At 32.1% G+C, this 26,062-nt stretch overlaps 1 protein-coding gene and 1 long non-coding RNA gene across 3 annotated transcripts; one reads left to right on the forward strand and one right to left on the reverse strand.

Annotated features, from left to right (window-relative positions):
- Positions 1-8,146: 8,146 nt before the first annotated feature.
- Positions 8,147-13,698, reverse strand: LOC113697774 (uncharacterized). Of its 2 annotated transcripts, XR_003449988.2 has the most exons (4): positions 12,798-13,641; positions 12,207-12,242; positions 11,473-11,546; positions 8,147-10,883 (listed from the first exon to the last, which is right to left on the reverse strand). It is a non-coding gene; the product is annotated as an uncharacterized lncRNA (long non-coding RNA). The 2 variants fall into 2 exon arrangements; XR_011817943.1 differs by having other exon boundaries at positions 11,473-13,698.
- Positions 13,699-13,792: 94 nt separating this feature from the next.
- On the forward strand, positions 13,793-22,988 carry LOC113700214 (alternative NAD(P)H-ubiquinone oxidoreductase C1, chloroplastic/mitochondrial-like). The gene is made up of 11 exons (XM_027220735.2): positions 13,793-14,150; positions 14,223-14,410; positions 15,835-15,930; positions 16,570-16,636; positions 16,752-16,935; positions 18,144-18,237; positions 18,345-18,557; positions 20,381-20,755; positions 21,720-21,796; positions 22,485-22,588; positions 22,674-22,988. The coding sequence occupies exons 1-11, from the start codon at positions 14,096-14,098 to the stop codon at positions 22,811-22,813; spliced, it is 1,593 nt and encodes a 530-aa protein (XP_027076536.1). The 5' UTR covers positions 13,793-14,095; the 3' UTR covers positions 22,814-22,988.
- Positions 22,989-26,062: the final 3,074 nt, after the last annotated feature.

A 26,062-nucleotide genomic window follows, 5' to 3' on the forward strand; every position in this document is an offset into this window, starting at 1 on the left:
AACAACTAAACAAAACACTTTTTTGTTTTCTAGAGTTTGAAATGCCCTCTTTAGTGCATATTGTGGTAATAATGTGAGTAATTGATTCATTTAAATAATTGTAGTGCTTTAAAGAGGTGTTCAGTATGTAATGATAATATTAGTGCAAGTTTTCAAAGCTAAAGATACAACACATGACTAATGATAGAAAATAGAGTAGAAAAAAAAAGGTACAGAGAGAGTTTGATTAGTGTATCATACAGACAAGTAACATTAGAATTTGCAAGATAATTGAATTTTTGATCTTCTAATATACTTCAGACTTTTGAATTGTTGAAAGTATGATGCCATTGATGTGTCTCCTCAACTCCCCATTGTCATTAAAAATGACAAATTGCAAAAGAACTTCACTATTGCATGATGAAAAACAACTATCCCAATATATTGCCATCTTGAAGAGCACTAACGTTTGCAAAGAAAACTGGGTGTTAATATTTATTATAATATATAACCAAAAGAAGAAAATTGTGCAAAGAAACAAACTTGTAATAACAACTTAGGCATACAAAAGGAGAATAAAATAAGGAGTTAAAAATGTAATAAGAATAAAAGCATAGACATATAAGTAGGAAAGGCCCCAAAAGATAGCCAGATTCACATATTCAATATCAATCAAAACATCAATGTGTAAATCTGACAACTACTTCTAGACAACTTTCAATTTTCTAGCATGGGAAAACCTAAATATCTTCAAGGTTTCTGCATAAGACCAAAAATTTAAGTTTTGATCCAAGATATGTAGATACTTTGACGCTAATATTAAACATGTGAAACGACAAACATTAAAAGGATTGAGCAGCTGGTTGATGACACATTTTTTCAAGTTTAGCAAGAAATTAGCATATAGAATTCTCGCCATCCTAGAGAACTCAACTTTAACCAAAAAATAGTTCCATAAAGAATAAACATGCCTAAAATTCCTTGATGTTTTACTTGCACTTTTAGGAAAAACGATCTTGAAACTTGATCAATTTAGCTATGCATGTTAAGATGCCAAAATATGAAAGAAATTCAGGCTGCCAAGCATCACTCATTAAAGACCAATATTCAAAAATGACAAAAATTGAATTAAATGAGTAGCTGCTTGAGAACACATTACATTGAAGCTTGGTCAATTTGTCTGTGCATATTAAGATACCAAAATATGAAAGAAATGCAAACCGCCAAGCATCACCCAATGGCCTTACCAAAAGTATGATCAAACAGCATCAAGTTTCCTTTTTTGTACTTGTTGCTTCATTCAAAATTATAGAAATATAATCATGCTTCAAATTATGTGGATCCAAGAACTTTGTACATGAGTGGTGGAAATTTGCTAGACAACGTTCAAACCTTCATATAGCAACCTACCTATAAACTTTGTGAGAGAAACCTTAGGGTCCGTTTGGATTAGCTGTTTTTGGGGTTGTTTTTCAAAAACAATACTGTAGCATTTCGTTTTTGAAATACAAGTCCGTTTGGATTAGTTATTTTTGGGGTTGTTTTTCAAAAACTATATGAAAAACTTTTACTGTAAATGTTTTTTGGATTATTTTTAGAGGTATTTTTAAAACATATTTTTGAGTATTTTATAATTTATAATTTTTATATTTACATACAGTTATGCATTTATAATACATTTATAAATATTTATAAATAAATATATTTATATATTTATATAAAAATATATCAATATATTATAAATGTATTACATTATACATAATACATAATATAAATATATTTATAAATGTATAAATGTATATTATTATAAATGTATAAATTATAAATAAATATTATATAAATGTAAAAATTATAAATTTTATATTTTTATCTAAATATATATTTATGCATTTATAATACATTTATAAATATTTATAAATAAATATATTTATATAGTTATATAAAAATATATAAATGTATTATATTATATATAATACATAATATAAATATATTTAGAAATGTATAAGTGTATATTATTATAAATATATAAATTATAAATGAATATTATATAAATGTATAAATTAATATATCATAAATATATATTAATATTATGTATAAATGTATTAATATAATTAATATCAATATATAAATGTATTAATATCATGTATAAATGTAAAATTAATATTATGTATATTAATGTAAATGTATAAATGTATTATATTATATATAATACATAATATAAATGTATATTATAAATATACATAAATATATATATTATGTATAAATGTACATTTAATATTATGTATATTAATATAAATGTATAAATGTATTATATTATATATAATACATAACATAAATGTATATTATAAATATACATAAATATACATATTATGTATAAATGTACATTTATATAAATGTATAATCTATATAATATAATATATAATTTTATAATATATTTTTTATATAAATATATATTAAATAAATAAATTATATATAATATGAATAAATATATATATACATATATTATGTATATATTTATAAATATTTAATATATATAATATACATTAATATTAATTATAAATATTTGAATATTAATAAATATGGTGTTTATATAATATTTCAATTTGTAATATTTATTGTATATTTCATTATATAAATATTTATATAATATGTAAATATATAATATAAAATTTTGCAATTTGTATAATATACATAATATTGTATATATATAATATAATATACATAATATACATTATTACATATTATGTATATTATATATTATACATAACATTATTATACATTATTATACACAATAATGTACATAATAATGAAAGTACATTAATAATGTATATATTATAATATAATGTACATAATATATTATGTATAAATATTTATACATTTATGTATACAATATTACATATTATGTATGTTATATTATGTATAATATTAATGTATATAAATATTTATATAATATATAATATATAACATATAAATATATAATTTTCAATTTGTATATTTTAATTTATATTAATATAATATATATAATATATATAATATAAATAATTGAAATATACATATTAAATTTGTATATTTGGTGTTGTTTTTGATATAATGTTTGGATATAGGTGTTTTTGAAATTATTTTTGAAATACACATTTACTGTAGCATTTGGAATGTGAAAAACATTTTTTCAAAAACAGGTGCAAAAACAAGGAATCCAAACGAACCCTTAGATCTTCCAAAAAGAAATTCCTAATGTATGCATTTAATCACATAAAAAGCTCCCATAATGCAATGGACAACCATGTGCTTTGATACATATTTCAAAAAATAAAACTACTAATGCGCAAAATCATTCTCCATTGAAATACAAAAGAAGAAAAAAAAGGTAAAAAAGCAACTCTTGGTCTAGATCAGAATTATGCCAACATGACATTATAAACAAATACAACCATTTCCTAACTTTCTAAGGTGGCGTTTGGTTTGCACTTTGGAGTGAGATTTGGATTCGGGATCATTCATTCTGAATTTAGAATGAAATCAATTATTCTAATACATCTGTTTGGTTTGGTACTTAGAATGTGTATCATTACTATTGATAACATGTATTTTGGGAAAAAAAAACATATAGCCTTTGTATTATGAGTGACCAACTAATATTTATAATAGTAAAAACCTAAAAAACTATTTACAAGAATACCCTTACTAATTTATTATCTACAAGAATACTTATATTCTGTTAACACTCTCCTTCAAGTTGGAGCATATATGTCATAAACGCCCAATTTGTTACAAATATATTTCACCTTAGAGTCCCCTAAACTCTTAGTAAACAAATCGGCTAATTGATCTACAGACGGTATATGAGATGTCATGATGACTCCATCAAGCAATTCCTCTCGAATTAAATAACAATCAACTTCAATATATTTTATCCTTTCATGAAACACTGGGTTAGACATAATATGAACAACCACCTTGTTAGGTTGTTTATCACACACTAAATTCATAAGTTGTTTATATTCAAATCCAATTTCAAATAGCATGTTTTCAATCAAATCAACTCACATACAGTATGAGTCATAACGCGGTATTCAGATTTTACGCTTGACCTAGAGATAATTGTTTGTTTCTTACTCTTCCACGACACTAAATTACCACTAAAAAACATAAAATATCTTGTGGTCGATCTTTGATTTGAAACAGAATCAACCCAATCTGTATCACTGTATTATTTAATATCAGTGTGTTCGTGATTTTGATACAGCAACCCTTTTTCAAGAGCACTCTTAAGATACCTGAAAATTTGTATAATAGCATCTCAATGATTGATACGAGAGGTCTCAAGAAATTGACTCACCGTAAACGAAATGTCAAGTCTCGTTACAGTGACATAATTTAATTTACCAACAAATTTTCGATATTGCCCAAGATCAACTAGTAATGCACCTTAATCTCCTACTAATTTCACATTAGGATCCATAGGAGTATTCACAGGTCGGCAACCTAACATTCCAACTTTATTCAGCATATTGAGTATATATTTTTTGACATAAATAAATTTCATATTTAGATCGATTTATCTCAATACCCAAAAAATATTGTATGTGACCTAAATCCTTTGTTTGAAAGTTTGTCTATAGATTGGATTTAAACTTTTGAATCCTCACAATATCATCACTTGTAATCATAATATCATTCACATAAACAACTAATAAAATTTTACCAGTAGTAGAATGTCGATAAAACACATAATGATTTATTTCATATCTTGTCAAACCAAAATCCATGACAATACTACTAAACCGGCCAAACCAAGTCCTAGGAAACTGTTTCAATTCATATAAGAATTTTTTCAGACGACAAACTAACTGTGAATTCTCTCCCTGAACAACAAACCTAGGAGGTTGTTCTATATATATCTTTTCTTCCAAATCTCCATGTAAAAGCGTATTTTTCACATCCAACTGATGTAATAGCCAATTATAAATTGTTGCTAAAGAGATAAGAAAACTAACAGAGGTAATCTTTACAATAGCAAAAAAGTCTCTAAGTAGTATATTCCATATGTATATCCTTTAACTACCAGACGAGTCTTCAATCTATCAACAAAATCATTAGGCTACATTTTATAGTTTACATCCATTTTCAACCAACAACAGGCTTACTAGAAGGAAGAGAGATAAGATCCCAAATACCATTTTTCTCTAAAACAAACATCTCTTCTTGCATAACTAATTTTCAATTAGGATAATTGAGAGCATGGGTAATAGACTTAGGAATAGATACAGAATCAAGTGAAACAACAAAAGAAGAACATGACGGAGAGATACGAGAATAAGAAATAAAATTAAAAATAGGATAAGAAGTACAGAGTCTCTTATCTTTGCATAAAACATTAGGAAGATCTAACTCACAGGAGAACATCATACTTGGATTTAAAGATTGAGAGTTTATCGGTGAAGCGTGTGGTACAATAGGAGCTTTCTCAACTACGAAACGACGAGAATAAATTTAAAAATTAGGATTAAATAATCAAGTTGTAGAAATTGGTGGACTGTACAGCTCAAATAATAAAGATGAAGGGACTGATAAAACAGGAGAAAAAAAAAGAGGAATACTGTTTTAACTCACTAGACATATCTTGTTTCATAAAATAAGGAGTGGATTCAAAGAAAATAGCATTAATATAAGTAAAAAATCGATTTAAATCTTAACTATAACATTTATATCTTTTTTGTACTTGTGCTAAGAAAATAAACTTAATAGCAAGAGAATCTAATTTATCCACCCTGAGAGTAAGTTGATGAACAAAACACACATCCAAAAATATGCAAATATAATTTAAACACATGTTCACGAGGAAAAAGAATGGGGTAAGGTAATTGACCTCCAAAAATATTAGATGGTATGCGATTAATTACATAACATGCAGTTAAAATTGTATTACTCCAAAACTGTTTAGACACATGTGCAACAAAAGTGATTCTTTATTTATGAAACAAATGCATGAAAAATAGAATATAGTTCTAAACGATCTTTCATTAAATAAAATCATGTAACTCTAGAAAAGTCATGAACAAAGATTATAAAAAATTTAAAATCTAACTTTGAAGTGATATGACTAGAATCCCAAATATCATAATGAACTAATAAAAATGGTTCAGAAATTCGTTTATTGACTTTAGGGACAAAAGAAACATTCTAATAAAAACAACTGACTCAAAATAAGAATCAATTTCTTCAAATTTTGTAGAGATGGATAACCCAAATAACAGTGAATTTCAAGAGGAGATACAATAGTAGTACATGCAATTGACCCATTAGAGTTAAGAAAATAAAAACCATTATACTCATATCCTTCGCCAATCATCTTCTTTCTTTTCAAATTCTGAATAACAACAAAATCAGGGAAAAAATAACTAAACATTGTAGAAATTTAGTAAACTTACTAACAGATATTAGATTAAAAAGCAAATTGGGTATGTAAAGAATAGAAGATAACGGAAAAGATAGGTTAATTTCTACAGTATCCAGTTCTTTAACTTTAGTTGTAGATTCATTAGTTAAAGTAACATGAGAAAAGGAAGTAAACTCTTGAATATTAAAAAAAATTTCTAGAGGTACCTAATATATGATTAGTAACCCCGGAGTCAATAATCCATGAGTCAAAATTAGAGGATGTGGAGAGATAAGTCATAGCATTACCTTTTTGTACTAAAGAAACATAAGGAAGAGATGCGTGATTTGCAGTTTGGTACTGTAGAAATTTAACATAATCTTTTTCGGATATGGTAAAAGTCTTCTAAAGCCCTTGTGTTAAAGAGCCTGATTCAACTTGGTCAGTGGTAATCTCATTAGCAAATCGAGAAAGTTTTTCAACTAAATCTCAAGAAGTATCACAAGTGTAATTTTTCAAACCACAATTAGTGCACTTACGAGTGCCTCGACCTCTAGGACCCCTACGACCTTCTCTCCAAGAGTGTCACGTCTAAAACTAAGTTGCTCACGTCCAGAACTAAATTGTTATATCCGATTATTGTTAGCAACTAAAATATACTTGTCATTAATTAGAGCACCTTCACCCTGTACATTATCCTTAGATGTATAACGTAAGACATGAGTATACACATCTACAAAGGATGATAATTGTTCACCTACTAAATTTTAAGATTTGATTAATTCAAATTCTAGCTTAAGGTCAGCCAAAATTTTGAGTACAAACATTTATTCTCTTTGCCTCTGTATAACTGTAATATCACTTGAGAGAGGCATTACAACATTTAATTCTTCTGAAATTCACTTGAGATTAGTAAAATATTCAATTATTGTCTTGTTATCTTATTGTAACTGAAAATATTTCAAAGAAAGATCATACATTCGTGAAAGATTACTATAGTAAAATAACCGGACATAATCCCAAATTTCTTTTATTGTCTCATAATGAGAATACATGTAAATAATTCGTGGCTTCATAAAATTCTATAGTGCTCCAAGAATTTGGGCATCCTCTTGAATCCACACTAGTATTTTGTTATCCTCCGGAGAAGAGTCGTCTATGAGATGTTGTTACTTTCTTAAACTTGTCAGATAAATCTTAACAATTTTTTACCATTGTTGATATTTAGTGTCGTTCAACTTTCAACTTGTGATTTGATACGTCACCATTGTCATAACATTAGTGGACGCCACGACACCTTTTGATGAACTTTTAGCCATAACAAATAGCATTTTAGACCAAAAAATAATCAAATTTTGTGATGAACAGTACCCTGGAACAGTAATGCATGAACAGTATCGTGTGAATAGGACTTTTGTCAGATGTTTAACCCTAACCATAGGACTTTTGCTCTGATACCATGTATTTTCGGAGAAAAACGTCTAACATATGTATTATGAGTGACCAACTAGTATTTATAGTAATACAAATCCAACAAACTATTTACAAGAATACTCTTACTAATTTATTATGTACAAAAGTACTTATATTCTCTCAACAACTATATCTGACATTCGATTTGCTGATTCTTTGGAAATGGAATGCAACATATTTCCAACTTTACCCTTAATGATTATATAGTTAAAAATTGATATATTAGTTTTAAACCTGCTTTGATAAGAATGCACTAGTCTCATTCATGGAAAGGTTCAACAATAAAGAGTTATCATTAACATAAAAATAAAAGCATACTAGCAAAATTTAATTTTTTTATTGAATAAAAATGAAGTCTATACACAAGTCAAAAGAGACTATTTACATAAAAATACACCATTCTATACAAGTATCAATCAATCAAACATGCGATAGGTGAACCAATTTCCAGAAGCAACTCCCAATTTGCGTTAATCTTGAATCTTTCCCCAACCAGCAATAGCAACATGCATAAACTCCACAATCTCTGAAACAATACACATAAGAATAGCTAGAATATGCTGAAAGATAGATTGATTCCTTGCTTTCCAGATTTGATACGCTGAAGCATAAAGCATAACTCTTTTTGCTTTGTCAAGGAATGAAATTGAAACCCAACGATCAATCATCCACTTAACCTTCACATGCCAAGGTTGAACCATACTCTATATGTGGGCATAATCTGAACATCCTCTCAGAAACTAAGCTACTGGTATTTTGGACAGTAATCAAAGCCTTCTTGAAATATTTCAAGTTAAGAGTTAAAAATTTTCCATAGCAAATAGAAATAGGTAGGGAGAAATAGGATCTCCCTACCTTAACCCCCTTCTATTTCTAAAATAACCAAGCCACTTAAATTCAAAGAGAATAAGGCAGTGCAAACACAGTTAGCAATCCAGACTATAGATTTATTAGGGAAACCCATCAGTTTCATGATTCTAAAAGAATTCCCATCTGAGAGTCATAAGGTTTAAGAAATCCCATCTAACGTCTCAAATTATAATACTTTTGCTTCCAAACACATGTGAATAAGATAAAAAGGTTAATTAAGTTATACCCTTAGATGTGATCATCTGGTAGAAATGAAATTACACCCCTAACTACAAAGATTGCCCTTATACATGCATAGAAACAAAACAACACCATGTAAATAAACCATTTTGATCGAAGTCCAAATTTTGTCAAAAGTGCAAATGCTTGTATACACAAATTATAGGATGATATGCTATACTAGGTAATCTTCACATAATTTGACTAATTTCTACTCTACAATGTTAATTAAAATATATTTCAAGAAAAATCTGAAGCACCTTCCTTCTATCTCTGTGTGACATTTGCTTACAAGTGGAAGTTTCAAATATCTTAAATATTTGACCTAGAAACGAAGTTTTGAGAACTTGCACCTTGTTTCATTAACTAATTTGAAAGGCATAGAATTCGACAATTTGGAGAAACATTCTAATTGTCTAGGCTAGAAGATCCTCATCCAAACTCCACCTACCTAAGTTTGTGCAAATAGTGTCGCTGATAGATTGTGTGTTGGAGATGTTAATGATTCGGATGCCATCTTTCCGCTTGTTGTCGATGAAAGTATCGGCTTTGATAAGGGGATGCATGGGGCGAAGCGACTGCTCTTGGAGTGGCCATTGTTGAGTCTAAAAATCGAAGAGTGGAGAAAAATCTTATGACTTTAGGGAAGGGGGGAGGCGTGGGTAGGGTGGAAAGAAATCTCAATATTGTTTAAAAAGGCTAGAGTTTGTCTTTTAAAGTTTTGAGAGAAATCAAATTTGGGTTTTATCCAAAATCCTCCAACCTACTGACAGGTGTCAAGTCTGTACAATAATAAATGCCTACTCAAACAAAATATGATTTCTGTAGATAGTGATAAGCAGGGTCATATCCACAGGGAATGGGGATATTTGTCTCTTTGAAGTTTCAATTGACAATGAGGGGTTTTATCGGAATAAAGCTAAAAACAATTAAGCAATTCAACAAAAAACAAACAATTAACTAGTATGAATGTAGACAGGAATTAAATCAATAATAGACAAATTCTAGCCAAGGATACAACTTCTCAGACGCAGTCCATTCATCCGATCATTGATGCAAGGGAGGTTCACTTAATTTATTAATAGGTTAGTTATAATCGTCAACAAGCTCCGACGACCATGTTTTCCTTAGTTTATTGATAACCAAGGTACGATCATTAATTACCCATAACCAGAAAACACTCCTAGGTACAACCGTAAGAGTTAACCCCCTAGTTGCATTAAGAATTAGAAAAATCTAACCCTAATCAATAACATGCTACGAGGGTTATTTAGATCAGATCGCACGTTCCTCTAGTATGTATAAGCACTAGTTGCCACTGACATTAATCGATTAAACAAGTACGGATTAATTGATTAAATTAGTAGGAGATTAACAAGTCACCTTGAATATCGGGCCCTTGATATCCAATTAACAAAATGATCTCAAAGAAATTCAAGTAGAAAACGTGCAAATATCAACAAATTAAGGAACACATGAAAACCAATTTGATCTCACAGGTATTCGGGACCGCGTCGTCGCATTGATCCTTGACTAGATGAAACGTTTAGCCACGCCTCATGAGAAAATTTCCACGCAATTTAATTGATTTCAAAGGCATCTGTTTTTCTCTAATACAATCACGAATAAACACTATTTTTCCATTGGCCTAATAGCAAGAACGGGAGAGGAAACAAAAACGAAAGCTGTTTTTCTCTAAAACAATTACTAGCCTTCCCCCCGGTTAGTTCCCCTCCAATTAGGAAAAGAAAACAAAAAGTAAAGCAACTATCTAATGTTCCTTGTTTTTCATTTCCTAATGTTTGTAAAACTCCCCAATACTAGTAAACTCCTAGTCAGCAAAAGGAAAGGGCTCCGTTGTAGCACAATGTAGAGCCAGATTTGTACTAATTTTGGAAGCTTCCCACGTGCAGAGCATTCTCCCAAGAAGGTATCCCTTTTTAGCATTTTTCTGTTCCACTTCCTATAATTCAGGTCCACTACCAAATATAAGTATATGTTAACAATTAAAACAATATTTGGTAAGAACAAAGAGGGAAATTAACCATAAAATTACTAACAATTAACACCCTATCACCTACTTGAATTTTGAGAAATTCTAAATTTTAAGAAATGATTCCAAAATCTCCGTTCCGATAGTATTAATGCAAACAATCAATATGGGGTTTATTCCAAATCCTAATTCTAAAACCCTCTTACCAAATGCCACCTAAATACTCATGTATTAAATACCGAGGATGCATGAGGAACTATTGCTCTAGATATTAACGTTACAACCATTTTCTTACTACTATTCTAAATATTCATACATACAACTAATTCCTTGCTACTTATGTATATACACATGCTAAAAAGTAGTAAAAGTAGTAAGGATCCTTGCTACTCTCACCTACTATCCATTTTTTGTCATATTAGTGTATAACTAAAAGAGTAGTGGTATAATATGCATGAGGAACTAATTGCACCCTGTACGGTGTTTATTGCTTGCTAAATTTGAACATAAAATTCTATTCCAACCAAATCACTATCCAAATAGTAGAAGAGAATAATACCAATGATAGCTACTGATGCTTGATCAAGTCGATTCAATCTCTCCCATTCATCCACTGTATCCTTCCAATTTTTGCTAAAAATAAAAATATATCAGATTTTCAATATCAACAACTTAACATAGTAAAGATTAAAGGTGATGTATTTATTATGCTAATTTCCTAACTTCATTCAAATTTTTTTTAATCCACTCACTAAATTTCCTATACAAATTTCCTAATTAAAAGACATATTACTTTCTATAATAGCACATGCATACTACACCCCAAAAACACATAATAGTTTCTAATGGGAATGTAAAACACAATAAGAAGAAATATAAACAGCACACAAGCAGGAGGCAGACACCCAAGAGAAAGTAAAAAGAAGAACAAAAAAAGGAATAACCAATTCAATCAAAGAACGAGTACACTGAGCAAAGGAAGCAAACCTTCTTGTTCTCAACAGAGGAAATAAAATGAAATGAAACAAAATGTAAAGAATTGTGAACTATTTCATAAATTGTTGTATCTATGTCATTATATCTCATGATGCACATACAAAAATTGCCAGCACATTTTGATATCAATTAAAAGCAAATATATGCAAAAAATCTAAAAAAGAAAAGAAAAAGATTGAGACCCTTCAGTAAGCGAAAAATAGAAATAGAAGAAAGGATTAAAGAAATAGAGAGGGTTAGTAATAGACCACCGAGCCAAAAAAAAAAAGTAACATGAGAAGCAAATTAAAAACTAACCTATTTCTTAATTGTAACCTTCAGTGCTATCATAACCTGAAATAATCCATTGTAGATAGACCCTTCGGTAAGGAAAAAATAAATACAGAATAAAGAATAAAAGAAACAGAGAGGGTTAGTAATAGACCACAGAGACCCAAAAAAAAGAAAAAGAAAAAACCACATAATAAGCAAATTAAAAACTAACCTATTTCTTAATCGCAACCTTCACTGTTATCATTACTTGAAATGATCCATTGTAGATATATAAAAATTAGTACATATAATTTTAACCAAATTAGACCTCTGATTTTAAATTAATAAAAATATAGAAAGCCCTAAAAAAGATTGATCTTTTGCCCTTTTTTTGCTAGAAGGAACCATATTTTGATATCTTTTTTCCACTCAGATCAAAGACAAAGAAGATTAATTAGGGATTACGCTTGAACTAAGTTTGATAATAATATACCAATTTAGACAATTTCTAAGGAAAAATATTTCAACCTTGGAAGCTTCAGATCCAGATTCTAAGAAATAAGAAGTCGACATCAATGAAAAAATAAAAACAAGAAAGAAACATAAGTAAAGTAGGAAGAAGAAATAGATAATTACTGATGGTTAGGTAAAATCACAGCTAGAAATGCTTTTGTTAGATACATCCCAAAGGATTCCATCATCGGCTACTTCTTTGACCATATTTTTCTGAGAGCAAAAGACGTGGAATAAGTTGAGGGTTTGAGAGAAGATTTTGGTAGAAATCACTTCAAGTTGTAGGTGTGATTTAGGGCTACGAAAAAAATTTTAGGGTGGAAAAAAGGAAGAAGGAATGTGTAGATGTTACTGAGTGATGTAATGGCTTTAGAGTGGAAAAAATGAAATGGATGAAGCAGCAGAAGTGTCTGGAGTCTCTAGACTAAACTGATGGCAAATGCATGGGCACGCCTTGGGTTAAAAAATTAGGGTTTTGGAAAAAATGACAAATCGAAAATAGATGAGAAATTTTAGAGGATGGGATGAGAGAAAGAATGGAAAAGAAAGAAGAGGAGAAGAAGTGACGAATCTCTGGAGAGAAAACCCTACAGTAATTCTATTGATCTCCAAACAATAATCTTCTTGTGACTGACTAGGACGAAGATGAAATTGAAAGAGGGAGTTCTCGAGAATGATGAAGCTGAGTATTCTGAGTGTTGGTTGGGATTTTCAGAGCGGCCATTGACTTCAATGGTATTATCGAGGAACCTAAAAATGACATCTGTGTAGGAGGTTATTGTTGGTAGTTTTAGGTTTGGAGGATTTGAGAAGTGGCAGCCGAGGAGAAGGAAACTATCAAGTTTTCTGTTCCGTAGAAGAAAAGGTACAAAACTAAAAAGAAAATAAAGAAGGAAAGAGAGAATAGGAAGCAAAAGCGGTGGAGCAAACCCAAGTTGAAACAATTTTATTTTGGTGACTTATTTGTGCCTTGCGCAAAGAATACGTGTAAATAAAAAAGGAAGACCCACGTGCGCGATACGTGAGAGGACGACCAAGAATTGTGCTAAATCGAATTCGCACTTTATCTACTTATGTTGATAAACTACATTACAAAGTCATCAAACAATAATTATCTTATTTCATGAATGATAATCTATATTTTATTCAGAAAAGGGTTAGATTAGACGATAAAAAAGTACATACTCCATTCACAAAATTTTCATAACATAAATTTTCGCTATCGTAAATCAACCTATTCCCATTCCCCAAATTTTCGCTATCTTCCTGTTCCCACTGTCCAAATTTGTGACCGATAAAACGTTGCAGTCCCTGCCTCTTTGCCCACCCATATCACACATCCAAACGTGGAACGTAGCAACACCACGAAATACTTAACGTCCTGCTCTTTACTCCGACCACTCTAACTCTGGCTCCCGCCGATGACAGTTGCGGCAGCAGCTTCAGCTTTCTCAGCTCTGGGATTCTTCAACTCCGGTAAGGTCTTACTTTCGTTTTCCTTGTTGAATTCCAGAGTTATTGAATTAACTCTCATTTCTTCCCTTTCAGGGGGGGTTGGAAGAATCCAGTCGAAAAAGTTAAGCCCCCGGATTTCGGCGCGATTTTCGATTAAACCTAGCAATTTTTCTGGTAAAAACGCGAGGGTTCAGTTTCGGACTTCTGCTTCTGGCGGAATTCAGAGTTATGATTCTGAAAATGAAGCTGAACCTCGGACTTATGCATGGCCTGATAAGAAGGTTTCCCTCTCTCATTTCCTTTTATTTTTGTTGTTTTTTTTATGAGTTTCGGTATCAACCTTTAGTTGATTTTATTTTCATGTCAATGAATCATGATGCATAATTTGGTTTTGTTTGTTGGATTATTTATTTAATAATTACTTGTCTTGTAAAGTAAATTATTAGGAAAATTTGTTAAAATGGGCATCCTTGGAGCACTGCTTGCAGAAGATGGCACAATCTTTGACTATTTATTGTATAGGGTATTGGTTCTAACTTTAAAATAATTAGAACTTCCTATCCGGTAAAAAGTAAGTTTTGTGGAGAATTTGAATAAAAGCCTTCCATAGTATTTAGCGAACATTTATTATCTTTAGCATTAGGGCTCCAAGTGCCCCCTCCGTGCAGATTTTCTTAAATTATTGGGGTTCTACTGCAGCAATAATGAATGTTTGAATTTACTTTAGTTAAGGCGTTGAGCTTTGGTTTGTTCTACTTTAAGTGTTTCGTCTCTTAGTTTGTTGTGAACCTGACCTCTAGTTGTATGTGAAGTGGAGTTAAGGGGTTTATGTCAAATAAAACCCATGAAGAAAATAAGTGGACTTAAATTGCAATGTATTTTTTCAGTTGGAACAGTAGATAAATGCTTGTTGTAAAATATAATTTTGACAAGACCTTGATGCAGATAATAATTTGGAGACCCAAATAAAATGAACAAATGTTTTAACAGCCCAAATATAATTTGCAAATATATATTAGATCTTGGTAGCTTAATAAGCTTATTTGGCGTTTACATAAGTTTTGTAATATTTTGGATTAGAAAATATTGAAGAAAATGTTTTAAGTAGTAGAAGCTTGGCCAAGTTTGATAAATAGAGAATTAAACTGCAAATTGCTTGGTGACTTAATCATACTTCCTATGAAGAACCTATTGAAACTGAAAATATGGCATTTTTTATTTGGTTGCTGATATTTATAGAAGCTCCAAGAACTCAGTATGTTGGAGTTTTTATCCTTATTGCATAACTTTTGTGAGAAGTATACTCTTTTGCTGCAAAATGTAATTTTCCAAGAAGTTGGTCATGCTTGTAGTTCTTGTCTTTGAGTAATTGGTGTAAGCTATAAGGCATGAAGTCATATTCAATTTTCCTTGCAAGGGAAAAAAGGAAAGGTTTGTTAGTGATGTAGATGATTGTCTTTTTATCTTGGTTAAAGTGGTATATTAGAGATTTGATGTGCATATGTTTGCTTGCTATTCGTTTTTTCTGAACAATTGGCATGCTGAATGTGTTGGGTCCTCTCTGTTTCATAAAAATCAGTTCATTTGATGTATAATAGATGGGATTAAATTGAAAATACATCTTTTTGGTTGCAGATAATAATTCTTATGGCAGTAGGTAGATTACATGTTAAATTTGTAGTAAACCAGTTTATTATGCTTGCAGCGACCTAGAATCTGTATATTAGGAGGTGGATTTGGAGGACTTTACACTGCTTTAAGATTAGAATCACTGGTTTGGCCAGATGGAAAGAAACCCCAGGTAAGTTGTAGACAGTTCTGATAAGCCTCATTTCTCAGTGCAAACTGTTGCTTATTTGACCTTTGGCATATAATACGGGGGCCGAATTATTGTTTTCTCAAGTAGGCTCTGACCTGAAAGCTGGATATTCTCATTTTCCTGTCATGACTCTGTTTTAGCTATATATTAAATCCGCATGTTTATTGGCTGAATCCTTGAGGAGCCAGTGGAAAACTTACTGATAGTTTTATACAACCATGTTTCTCTCAGTCACTTCTACCATGGGTAAGAACCACATGTTTGTCTTGTACATATGCTATTGCTAACCAACAATCTCACCATGACCACATGAAGCTACACTGTGTATGCCTTTCAGTATATTTCTATCAATCAATACTCCAAGCTGATTCTCTCTCTCTCTCTCACACACACACACACAGAGTAAAAATTATTCTCTCCATTGTTCATAGCCTTCACTTGTAAGAGAAACAAAACTTGAAGGAACAGCATAATGCCTGATAACATTCTTGTGGCCGTGATCATTTATTGTATGTGTTTCTTTTATTTTTTGTTCTTTATTTTTGTGGGGGAGTGGGTTTGAAAATCCTGACAAGTTTCAGATGTTTGCTTACTGTGGAAAGCATTTACTTGAAATTATAGGTGGTTCTTGTTGACCAATGTGAGCATTTTGTTTTTAAGCCAATGTTATATGAGCTACTCTCTGGAGGTACATTATTTATTTTATCTTTTGTCTATCTTTATGGCTATCTTTTTTTTTTCTGGTTTAACTTTTCTATGTTTTACAAGAATGCTTAAGAGTAAAAAATCTTATGTTTATACAGAAGTGGATCCTTGGGAAATAGCTCCACGTTTTACAGACTTGCTTGCAAATACTGGTGTGCAATTTTTCAAAGACAGGGTTAAATGCTTCTGTCCATCTGACGCGCTAGGAATGAATCCGCCCACTGTCTCTGGTGCAGGTGGAACTGTCCATCTTGAAAGCGGCCTCCTAATTGAATATGACTGGTATACTTTTGTACAAGTGTATTTAAGATTTGCATTGCTTCTTGATGGATGCTTAATTCAATTGCAAATAGTTGCCAATAGAAGTACATATTCATGAAGTGGGTGCCAGAGAAGGGAACAAAATGTGCTATATAAATTGATTTTTATGTGAAATTATTTCCAATTGTTCTTTGGAATATCTGATTGAAGCATTTTGTAGTAGATTTAAACTCATTGAAAATTGAATCAAGTCAGTGAAAAGCTATTTAATTGGACAACTATTTCAAATAGCTGGTTTTCTTTCTTAATTCTTCCTTCTCTTTTTCTATGCATGTATCATTTGACTGTTTTACTTGTGTGAGGTTACCTATTGGTTCTTGATTAATGTATAATTTGTTAGTGAACTTGCATATACAGAAGCAAGAAGCTTTAATTGTCTTTCAGATAATTGAGTTTCAGAAGGTAATTTAAAACCTTTAAAATAAGATAAGATGCTCTTGGCCAGATGAAGAAGCAACAGTGACTCTCCTCTCTCGTCATTTCTTTTTGTAATACTTCAGCTCACAGCATTTTTGTTCATTTTAAGTCTTTTTTTAAGCAAGACTTCTTTAATACATTGATAATGGAACTGTCTAAAACTCTTTTTTTTTTACCCAATCATGTTCATGGAATTTAATTTCATTATTTTCTGATTTGCACCAAAAGTTGTAAGATCCGCACAAATGGATTAACAATATCAGTGGAAACTACAAAGCATATGTCAGAAACAAGCTTGTATTCCAGTCACTTGTTTTCTCTTTTTATCATGCTTACCTTTCAGTAGTTTAATTTATTATGTCTATGCTCACTGTAACTCTCAGTGATCTTATCCAAGCTTCTTCGTATTCTATTTAGTGGACATATAGATAAACATTAAATGACCTTAATGGGATTTTTCTTCTTTTTTTTCCCCACTGCAGATTTTATTTATGTTTGGATACATTTGAATTTCCTATGGTGGAAAGTGCTTTTTCTGAATTTTTAGTAATTTTTCTCTTTGTTATCAGGCAATAGCTGTCCTGAATTTTCAACCAATAAACACACTTATTGGTTCTTGCTAACAACCAAAGTCTCTTTCTTTTTGAGTAAAATATTTTATCTATGTTTATATGTTCCTGGCAGAGGTAGCGGTGTGGATGAATGAATTGGACTGTACTAAATTGTTAGTTTTTTTGTGCTTGGGCAGCCAGGTTGGTACTTGCACTAGGTGCTCAGGCAAAGCTTGAATCTGTGCCTGGTGCTGCAGAGTATGCATTGCCATTTTCTACTCTTGAAGATGCTCGCGTTAGTATATGTACTACTGGGCATTATTTATTCAGTAATTACTTCAAACAGTAATGCAGCATGTAAATTACAATAATTGGTATTGTCTTGGTCTTCTTGAAATTCAGATGGTTGATGAAAAACTTAGAGCATTAGAGCGCCAGAACTTTGGTAAGGACTCTCAAATACGTGTGGCTGTTGTGGGATGTGGTTACTCTGGAGTTGAGCTGGCTGCCACTGTATCTGAAAGACTGCAAGATAAGGGTATCGTGGAAGCAATTAATGTGCAAAATACAGTTTTGTCTAATGCTCCGGTTGGCAATAGAGAAGCAGCAGTTAAGGTGTGCAAATTTTCTAATTAATTCTGAAAAAAGTGTTTCTGCTCTGAGGTATATTTTACTTGTTAAATTCCATTTTATGCACAGAGACTAGTTAACTGAAACATGTATGTTCCCTCCACCATCTGGTTTCATTTAGAATGATTATCACATCAGCTTCTTTTGTGATAAAGTAATGTTCAAGTAATTTTCAGATATGGCATGACACTAGGTCTAGTTCCAAAGAATCTGAAAGGCTATGGGCTTCACCATGTTTGTCCTCTCGTCAGTGATTGATTGTGGCAGCTGTGTCTAGGTTTAGTAGTAATAAATATATTGATTACAGCCATCTTTTAATTTTTTTTCTTTTTTTAAGAAGCCTCTTTTCCTTGTGTAACAGTTGTAGTAGCTGTCACTGGAGCATAGATGGTCTATGATACTAATTTTGAATGCGCCCCAGATTATACGTTCTACTTGTATTTAGTTTCTTAGGCAAACAGCATATTAAGCCCTGTGCAACAATCCTGGATGTAGACATGACGTTTAGTAACAATCCTGCATATCCAATGCACAAGTGTGTACTTTTTCTGAGAGAATTGCCTTGCATGGGTAATGCTCTTTTTGGGTGGGTAGTACTTTAAGAATATATTTGGGGGATGCTCTTTGAGAGTAGGTGGGACTTTAAGAACCTATTTGGGCTTCAATGTTTAACCATAAGAACAAGCAAGCTGCAGGTAGGTCATATGAAAGTTGATTAATGTTCTGAGAGAAAACATGGCTGAGAGTACAGTAGATTAAGGTCCAAATATTCAGGTAGACTATTTAAGTGGAGTGATCAAACAGGGTCCTATTATTCCTTTTAATATATGAAGGTATATCAAGTTTAAGTTGTTGGAAGTGTCCTCGTCTACAATAGACACCAACATATGAACTTTTATATATGTATGTCTTGAGGTAAAGTCATATGTACAAGCTGATACAATTTAGTATGAAAACCAGATAATGACGATTGAAGAACCTCTAGAATCAGATAGAAAGAGATGGAATGTTAAACGTCTCATCCTTGTAGTACTTTCTGTTATCACTCCCAAATCCCTTCAGTGGCATGTTGAGATTATAATTAATACAAGAACTAGTTAAAAGAGATCCATATACGCTTCTGGTTTCAAAGATAGAGGAATCACAATTCATGATAATCACCTAATGAGTGTAGTTTCAATTATATTTTGTCACACCTGAATCTTGGCCGTTCAGTATATAACTTACCTGATTAGATATTTTTATTTTTATTTTTTTTGGGTAAGTAAGATTATATTAATTGCCAAGGCAGTGTTACAGAATAAAAGGGGCATACCCCAGGCACCAACAATAACCCAATAAAACACAAGTCTATCATGCAGTCAAGTCATGATTCAAAACGCAAGATATTTTGAACTCTTTCTAAGAAGAATATGAACTTGCTGTTGCATTAAAGCATCCTAGCTCTCTGTCATGCAGTCAAGTCATGATTTGAGCTTTTCAGTTTGTGAAAATACAGACTGGTTGTGAGAGTTTAACCTCTCAAGAAGATATTTTAGCACAAGACTAGATTTATAGTCTTGTTACCAGGTTCATAGGTTTTCCCTTTTTTCCTACTTATATTTCTACCGATGGTGTAGTTACTTATTCTTATGCTAGTTCTTAGTCTGAATTATTTTGTCTATACACCATAGCTGATTCTTTCTGGCTAAGAATACTACTTTTTAATAGTCTTTACGTGGTTCGTTATATTTTTTCTTAGTTGCCAAACTTGGTGACATCATATAACTTGTTATTCATTCATTAATAAGGTAATATTTATGTTGCAGGTTCTCTCATCCAGAAAAGTTAAACTTTTACTGGGATATTTTGTCCGTTGTATTAGAGAAGTAGACAAGTCTGGAATTCATGATAAGGAAACAGCTAAAAGTCATAGAAACCTAATACTAGAGCTGCAGCCAGCTGAAAGGGGTGTACAAAGTCAAATGTTGGAAGCTGATCTGGTTTTGTGGACTGTTGGTACAAAGTCTTTACTTCCTCTGCTAGAACCCTCTGACAAGCCACATGAAATTCCTCTTAACGCCAGGGGACAAGCTGAAACAGATGAAACTCTTAGGGTTAAGGGTTACCCACGTATATTTGCTGTTGGTGACTCATCTGCTTTTAGAGATAGCAGTGGGAAGTTGCTTCCGGCCAGTGCACAGGTACGGTGGTGATTGTTTCTTTTTCTTCTTCAATGATTGGAATAAAGGAACAAAAGCTACTGTTTCAGCTAATAAGTACTAATGTATCATCTCATTTACATTTTCTAATCTTTCTGAAATTAGAGTCTAAGTTTTCAACCATAGATTCTGGTGAAACAAGTTGTATTTGTTTTGAAGTGATATTTCCTTTATATGATTAAATTCTAAGTTTCTCGAGCATATTTCTCATTTCTGTGTGGAATATTGTGCAACCATCATAAAGTCTTGTCGGTACCAAAGCTAGGATTCTGCCAAAAGCGTCCAAAATTATTTTTGAGCCTGTAAATAGGATATCAACTTGTGATTCCAAATAAAAGATACGCATGTAAATATGCTTTCTACTTGTGATTCCAAATAAAAGATACTAACTCCTATACCCTTGTAAGAGAGCTTAGATTTGCACACTTAAAACCAATTATGCAGTCCAACAATCAAACGTTATAATTTACTTGGTTAGAGGGTTTTTTAAGGCCACAATTGTTTTGTAGTTTATTCCCACCTCTGTTCTAGATTCCTTTCTTGCTCTTTGGATGTGAGCTGCTCACTTTTTGGCTAATTTCTTCTCCATCATCCTGAAAAATGATTCAAAGTGAATTTGTTAGTATTTTCATCCTGGATGGTATGACAGTTGCACAATATATTTCTCCATATCTTGTCCATATGACCTACTTGATAAAAATATGTATATGCAGTTATGCACCATTGTCATATTGTATTCAAATCTAATGTTTTTTATTGCAACATCTTTCTTAGGCTGTTATTTTGACATGTCAATCTCAAATAGCTTACCTAGTAGCCAATCAGTTTCCTTGATTACTAGCAGGAAAAATTATGAACATTTATATTGTAGGGTAAAAATAGCAAAAAATTATGTTTATAATAGATTCCCACGCTTGTCATTATCTATACGTGCTATCAATCTCAGGTGGCATTCCAGCAAGCTGATTTTGCTGGTTGGAATCTATGGGCTGCAATCAATGACAGACCTCTGCTGCCGTTCAGGTTAAGATGTGAAGTTTCTAGATATGGATGCTTTGTCATACTATAGCGTGACCACGTTTTCATCTTTTCATAGTCTCTTTCAAATTATACATGTTGCTGTGACAACTCAGGCTTGAATCAAAAGGGGCTTATCCTCTGCTTGCAGAGGTAAAGCTGTGTATGGCTGACCTTTATGATGCCATGAAATGGTGGATGGCTTATGGACTTGTTTTCCCTTGATTTTCTATATGACTAAAGAACATAAGTTGACTACCAAGGTGTGCAATTGATGATAGAATACTGTGGTTATCACTTATGATAAGAATCCTAACAATCATAACGCACAAAAATTCTATAATGGATAAACATCTAAGTTGATAGAGAAAGTAATCATTGAGCCCATCTTGCATCGGAGGCTATCAATGCAGTGCTACTGGAAACCATCAGTACCATGATTATGGGTTCAGAATACCAATTATTGCCTGCTGGTAGAAGATGCTGTGTATGCAATCTAGTCAATTTTGACAATTCTGACAGCTTTAAGCGCTTGAGACATGCACGTAATTTCTTTTTGTTTTTCCCTATATCAGAAAGTTAAGTTACACAGACAGCATCTTTCTTCCTGTAGTCGTGGCCTGCAGTATCTTAAGTTGCTGAAGCTTGATTGCTATTCTTTCTCTAATAATGCTGATTAGAGTTCACATTACAGGTTTCAGAATTTAGGTGAGATGATGACTCTTGGGAGATATGATGGTGCTATTTCACCAAGCTTTATTGAGGGCCTAACGCTTGAAGGCCCTATTGGTCATACTGGTATGTCTAGTCCTTCGTTACCTTGACAGTTTTTGGCTCCCTACTCTTTCTATGATTGAGCTATGTTGTTTCACTGATATTGCAGCAAGAAAATTGGCATACTTAATAAGATTACCAACTGATGAGCACCGTGTAAAAGTGGGGTTTAGTTGGTTGGCAAAGACAGCAGTTGAGTCTGTTGCATTTTTGCAAGACAACCTCACAAAAGTAGTTTCAGGTTCATAGACTTGTGTATCTCTCTCTCTCTCTCTCTCTCTCTCTCTCTCTCTCTCTCTCTCGCTCTCTCTCTCTCTTTAATATCTGTTATTTAAGTTTTTGAACATTTATTGTAACATATGTAGCAAAAAGAAAGAGATTATCATGAAATAAAGGGACAAATATCAAGCTCTGATTTTAAACATTTTAGAAATTTATTTCTTTCCCCCTTTTCTCAATGTTTTAAAACTCAAACCGTTAATTGAACTGGTGAAGTTACCGGGTCGAGGCTCAATCGGTTGGACCGATTCAATTCCGGTTCAATAATTATACACACACACACCTGTGCTAAGGCTAAGATACTCCACAGATATCACATGATAAAAAGTTAAATATTTCTACACACACAAATTTTTAGAACTATAAATTTAACCAAATAAATTTATCTCAATTATACCTATCATTATAAAAATTTTAGACCCTTCACAAACCATCTAACATGCAATAATTTTCTGCTATAGAATATATAGATCACTCAAATATTGCATATAAGAAAATTCTTAATTACTAACTTGGTGCGCAATGCTTCTAATCTCCACTCTTGTTTGTGTGTGTCCACCACATATTATGGACTTAAAAATGTTCATCAAATCAAAAAACTGGTTTAGCGGTTTTGTGCATTTGCATGGTGATATTCATGATATATCAATTGTAGGATGCACAAGTAATTGGTTCATTGAAGACTTTAATTTAATTTAACATAATTGTTGTAGTAGTTGACAAATTTACATCTATACTAGAATTGTACTCCATCAATTTATACCAAATATTTGTACGAATTATATAATTGGATACCAACTTTTTTTTTACAACACAGGAAATATTTCAACTTTGACAGACTAATTTCCCTGTGCCCACCCCGCTTAAGGGGCAATTGGATACCAACTTGTTTATGCCCTTTTGTTGCTGGCAGGCCCTAGCGCCAAGACCAAGGCATGTCTCTATCAGGTTGGATCTATCAGGTTGGATCATTTGCTATTATACACCACCAGGCCACCCCAATGATAAAACTTAAAAAAAAAAAGTAAAAAAGAAAAAATAAAGAGTCAACAAACAGGTAGAGCTGAGAGAAAGTCGTCTACCAAATCAAAACGCTACACTATTGCAAAGCCAATTCCGATTCTGCAGGAAACAAAGTGCAAAAACGTTTGTTTGCTTTTGATGCCAAAATTCAAAGAGAGAGTTTTGGTACTGGAGAGTGGCGAAAGTGACATGCAGAATATAAAAAAAAAAAAACCTCTAAACAAAGGACCCAAAAGTCTCAGAAAGAAAACGTCACCAGCAAGGGAGCTAATTAGAATCTAATTAATAGCAAGATTAAACAATTGTAAGTTATATAATCATATTATTACAACGTTTAATAAAACACATCCCTCTTAAGCAATTCATCAAACAACTGGCGAGCCAACTTGAAACACTCATATTTCACTAAATAAATGTAATGCTTCTAGCCAGAGACCCAACAAAGACATCATCAATTGTTGAAGTTTCACAAGAAATAGAGTAAAATTGAATTTTTTTTCTCTGAAGCTTATATAACAGTGGATATATTTTAAAATCAACTCAAAATATTTAATTGAACCCATAATTCTAAGTTAAATAGGAAAAATACAGACCATAAAAAGCATATATACATCAACTAACCAACTAAGAGCAAAAAAAAAAAAAAAAATGGAAAGAAAAGGTAAACTAACCTAGTAAATTGGTAATAGCTTGAAATTTTAGATTCTAACTATGTCGTGCGCTTCAACTTTTGTAAGAACAACTGGTGCTTCAACTTTTGAAATGAAAACAAAAAAAAATTGAAGTCTTTGGAGATTGAAGAAGAGAATTGAAATTGGGACTTTTGTCTTGAGAGTTGACTGAAAGAAGGAAACCAGAGAGAGCCAAAGAGGCTGCGATAGCAGTATTTGCTATTTGAAGAGAAAACTCTTTGGTTTAGGGTTGGTACTTAGCAGTTGACCGAAATAAGGAAGTCAAATGTTTTAAAAATAAAAAACTGTGGTTCATAGTTTTATACAATTTGAACGGTTTGAACGGTTTTTTTCGATTTTGATCGGTTCTTATGTCAGGTCAAACTAAGATATGAATCGGACCGGAGCTATGACCGGTTCGTGATTTGACCGGTCAAACCAGCCGGTCAGATGCAGTTTTTAAAACATTGCCTTTTCCCCTGTCTTTCGTTTGTGAATTCTTAATCAGCAGTCATTGTACATTCACTGAATATGCTATCAAATAGGTTGAGCTCATGGTTCAAAAAATTGGGTTTTGCTTTGTAAAATGGGAAAATTGTAGAAACCTCCCCTGAAACTACTGACAGTTGCACTGAGCTCCCCTCTAAGTTCTGAAATGGCAGATAGCACCCCTCAACAGGAACATTAAGTTGCAAAATCAGTCCAGGCAGCTTCAATTCCCATTAAAAAATTAGCTGTACAAGTGAGATAAAAAATTTGTTCCAAATTTGCCCTGATGTTAGTTGACAAGTAGTATTAACAAGGGAGGGGCTTTTTCATTAAGCACAAGGAAGTTCATGGGGTATAAATGCAACAACATGCTTCCAGATGATGACCTGCAACAACTTCATTTGCTGAGAAACCAACGGCTACTTAACGGCTAATTGATGTAACTAAGGCACTAGCTTATAAACGATGGTCAGTAGCAAAATGAATACCAGAATCTGGACTCATGTATGCAGCAGCAATTTTCTAGCTCAAAACACAGCTTGCTTGATACTCAGTTTGGCAGTTTCAAGTCATATTGCAGAAATCAGAAAATGGCTTCTTCCAGCCACAGGAGAACATCATGGAACTCTCCTACATCCTTCACAATACAAAACAAATATTGCTGGTGCAATAGAAAGGCAACATTGAAGATTTCTGAGTCTGAAAACAACCCCAACAAATTATACTTTTTTTGTGCAAAATGCAAGTACTTCCAGTGGTATGAGGGTCCAAAAGAAGAAGAGGTTAATAGTAGAAATTATGACACCAATTCAGTGCCACAATCGCACCTACAGCAACAAAGGTCTATGGCTGTTAGAAGGGAAATGCCAACTGTTCTGACAAGTGCAGTGGCTATACTTTTTATCATCAATCTCATACTTGTTGCTGTTTATGTTTTCATCCATATTGTGAAGTCAATAGGCTGATGCTATCCAGAAATGTACATTAGTGATGAAGTAGATATAGCTGCAGTTCGAATTTATATGTAAGACATAGG

This window comes from Coffea arabica, chromosome 7c, assembly GCF_036785885.1.
Source record: "Coffea arabica cultivar ET-39 chromosome 7c, Coffea Arabica ET-39 HiFi, whole genome shotgun sequence".
Lineage (NCBI taxonomy): Eukaryota > Viridiplantae > Streptophyta > Magnoliopsida > Gentianales > Rubiaceae > Coffea > Coffea arabica.

What these genes read in the sequence shown, in the direction of transcription:
- LOC113700214 (XM_027220735.2), top strand. Translation starts at nt 14,096, where the DNA reads ATGACAGTTGCGGCAGCAGCTTCAGCTTTCTCAGCTCTGGGATTCTTC. An exon ending in ATATGAGCTACTCTCTGGAG is followed by an intron (nt 16,637 to 16,751) that starts GTACATTATTTA and finishes ATGTTTATACAG; the next exon opens with AAGTGGATCCTTGGGAAATA. An exon ending in CTACTCTTGAAGATGCTCGC is followed by an intron (nt 18,238 to 18,344) that starts GTTAGTATATGT and finishes CTTGAAATTCAG; the next exon opens with ATGGTTGATGAAAAACTTAG.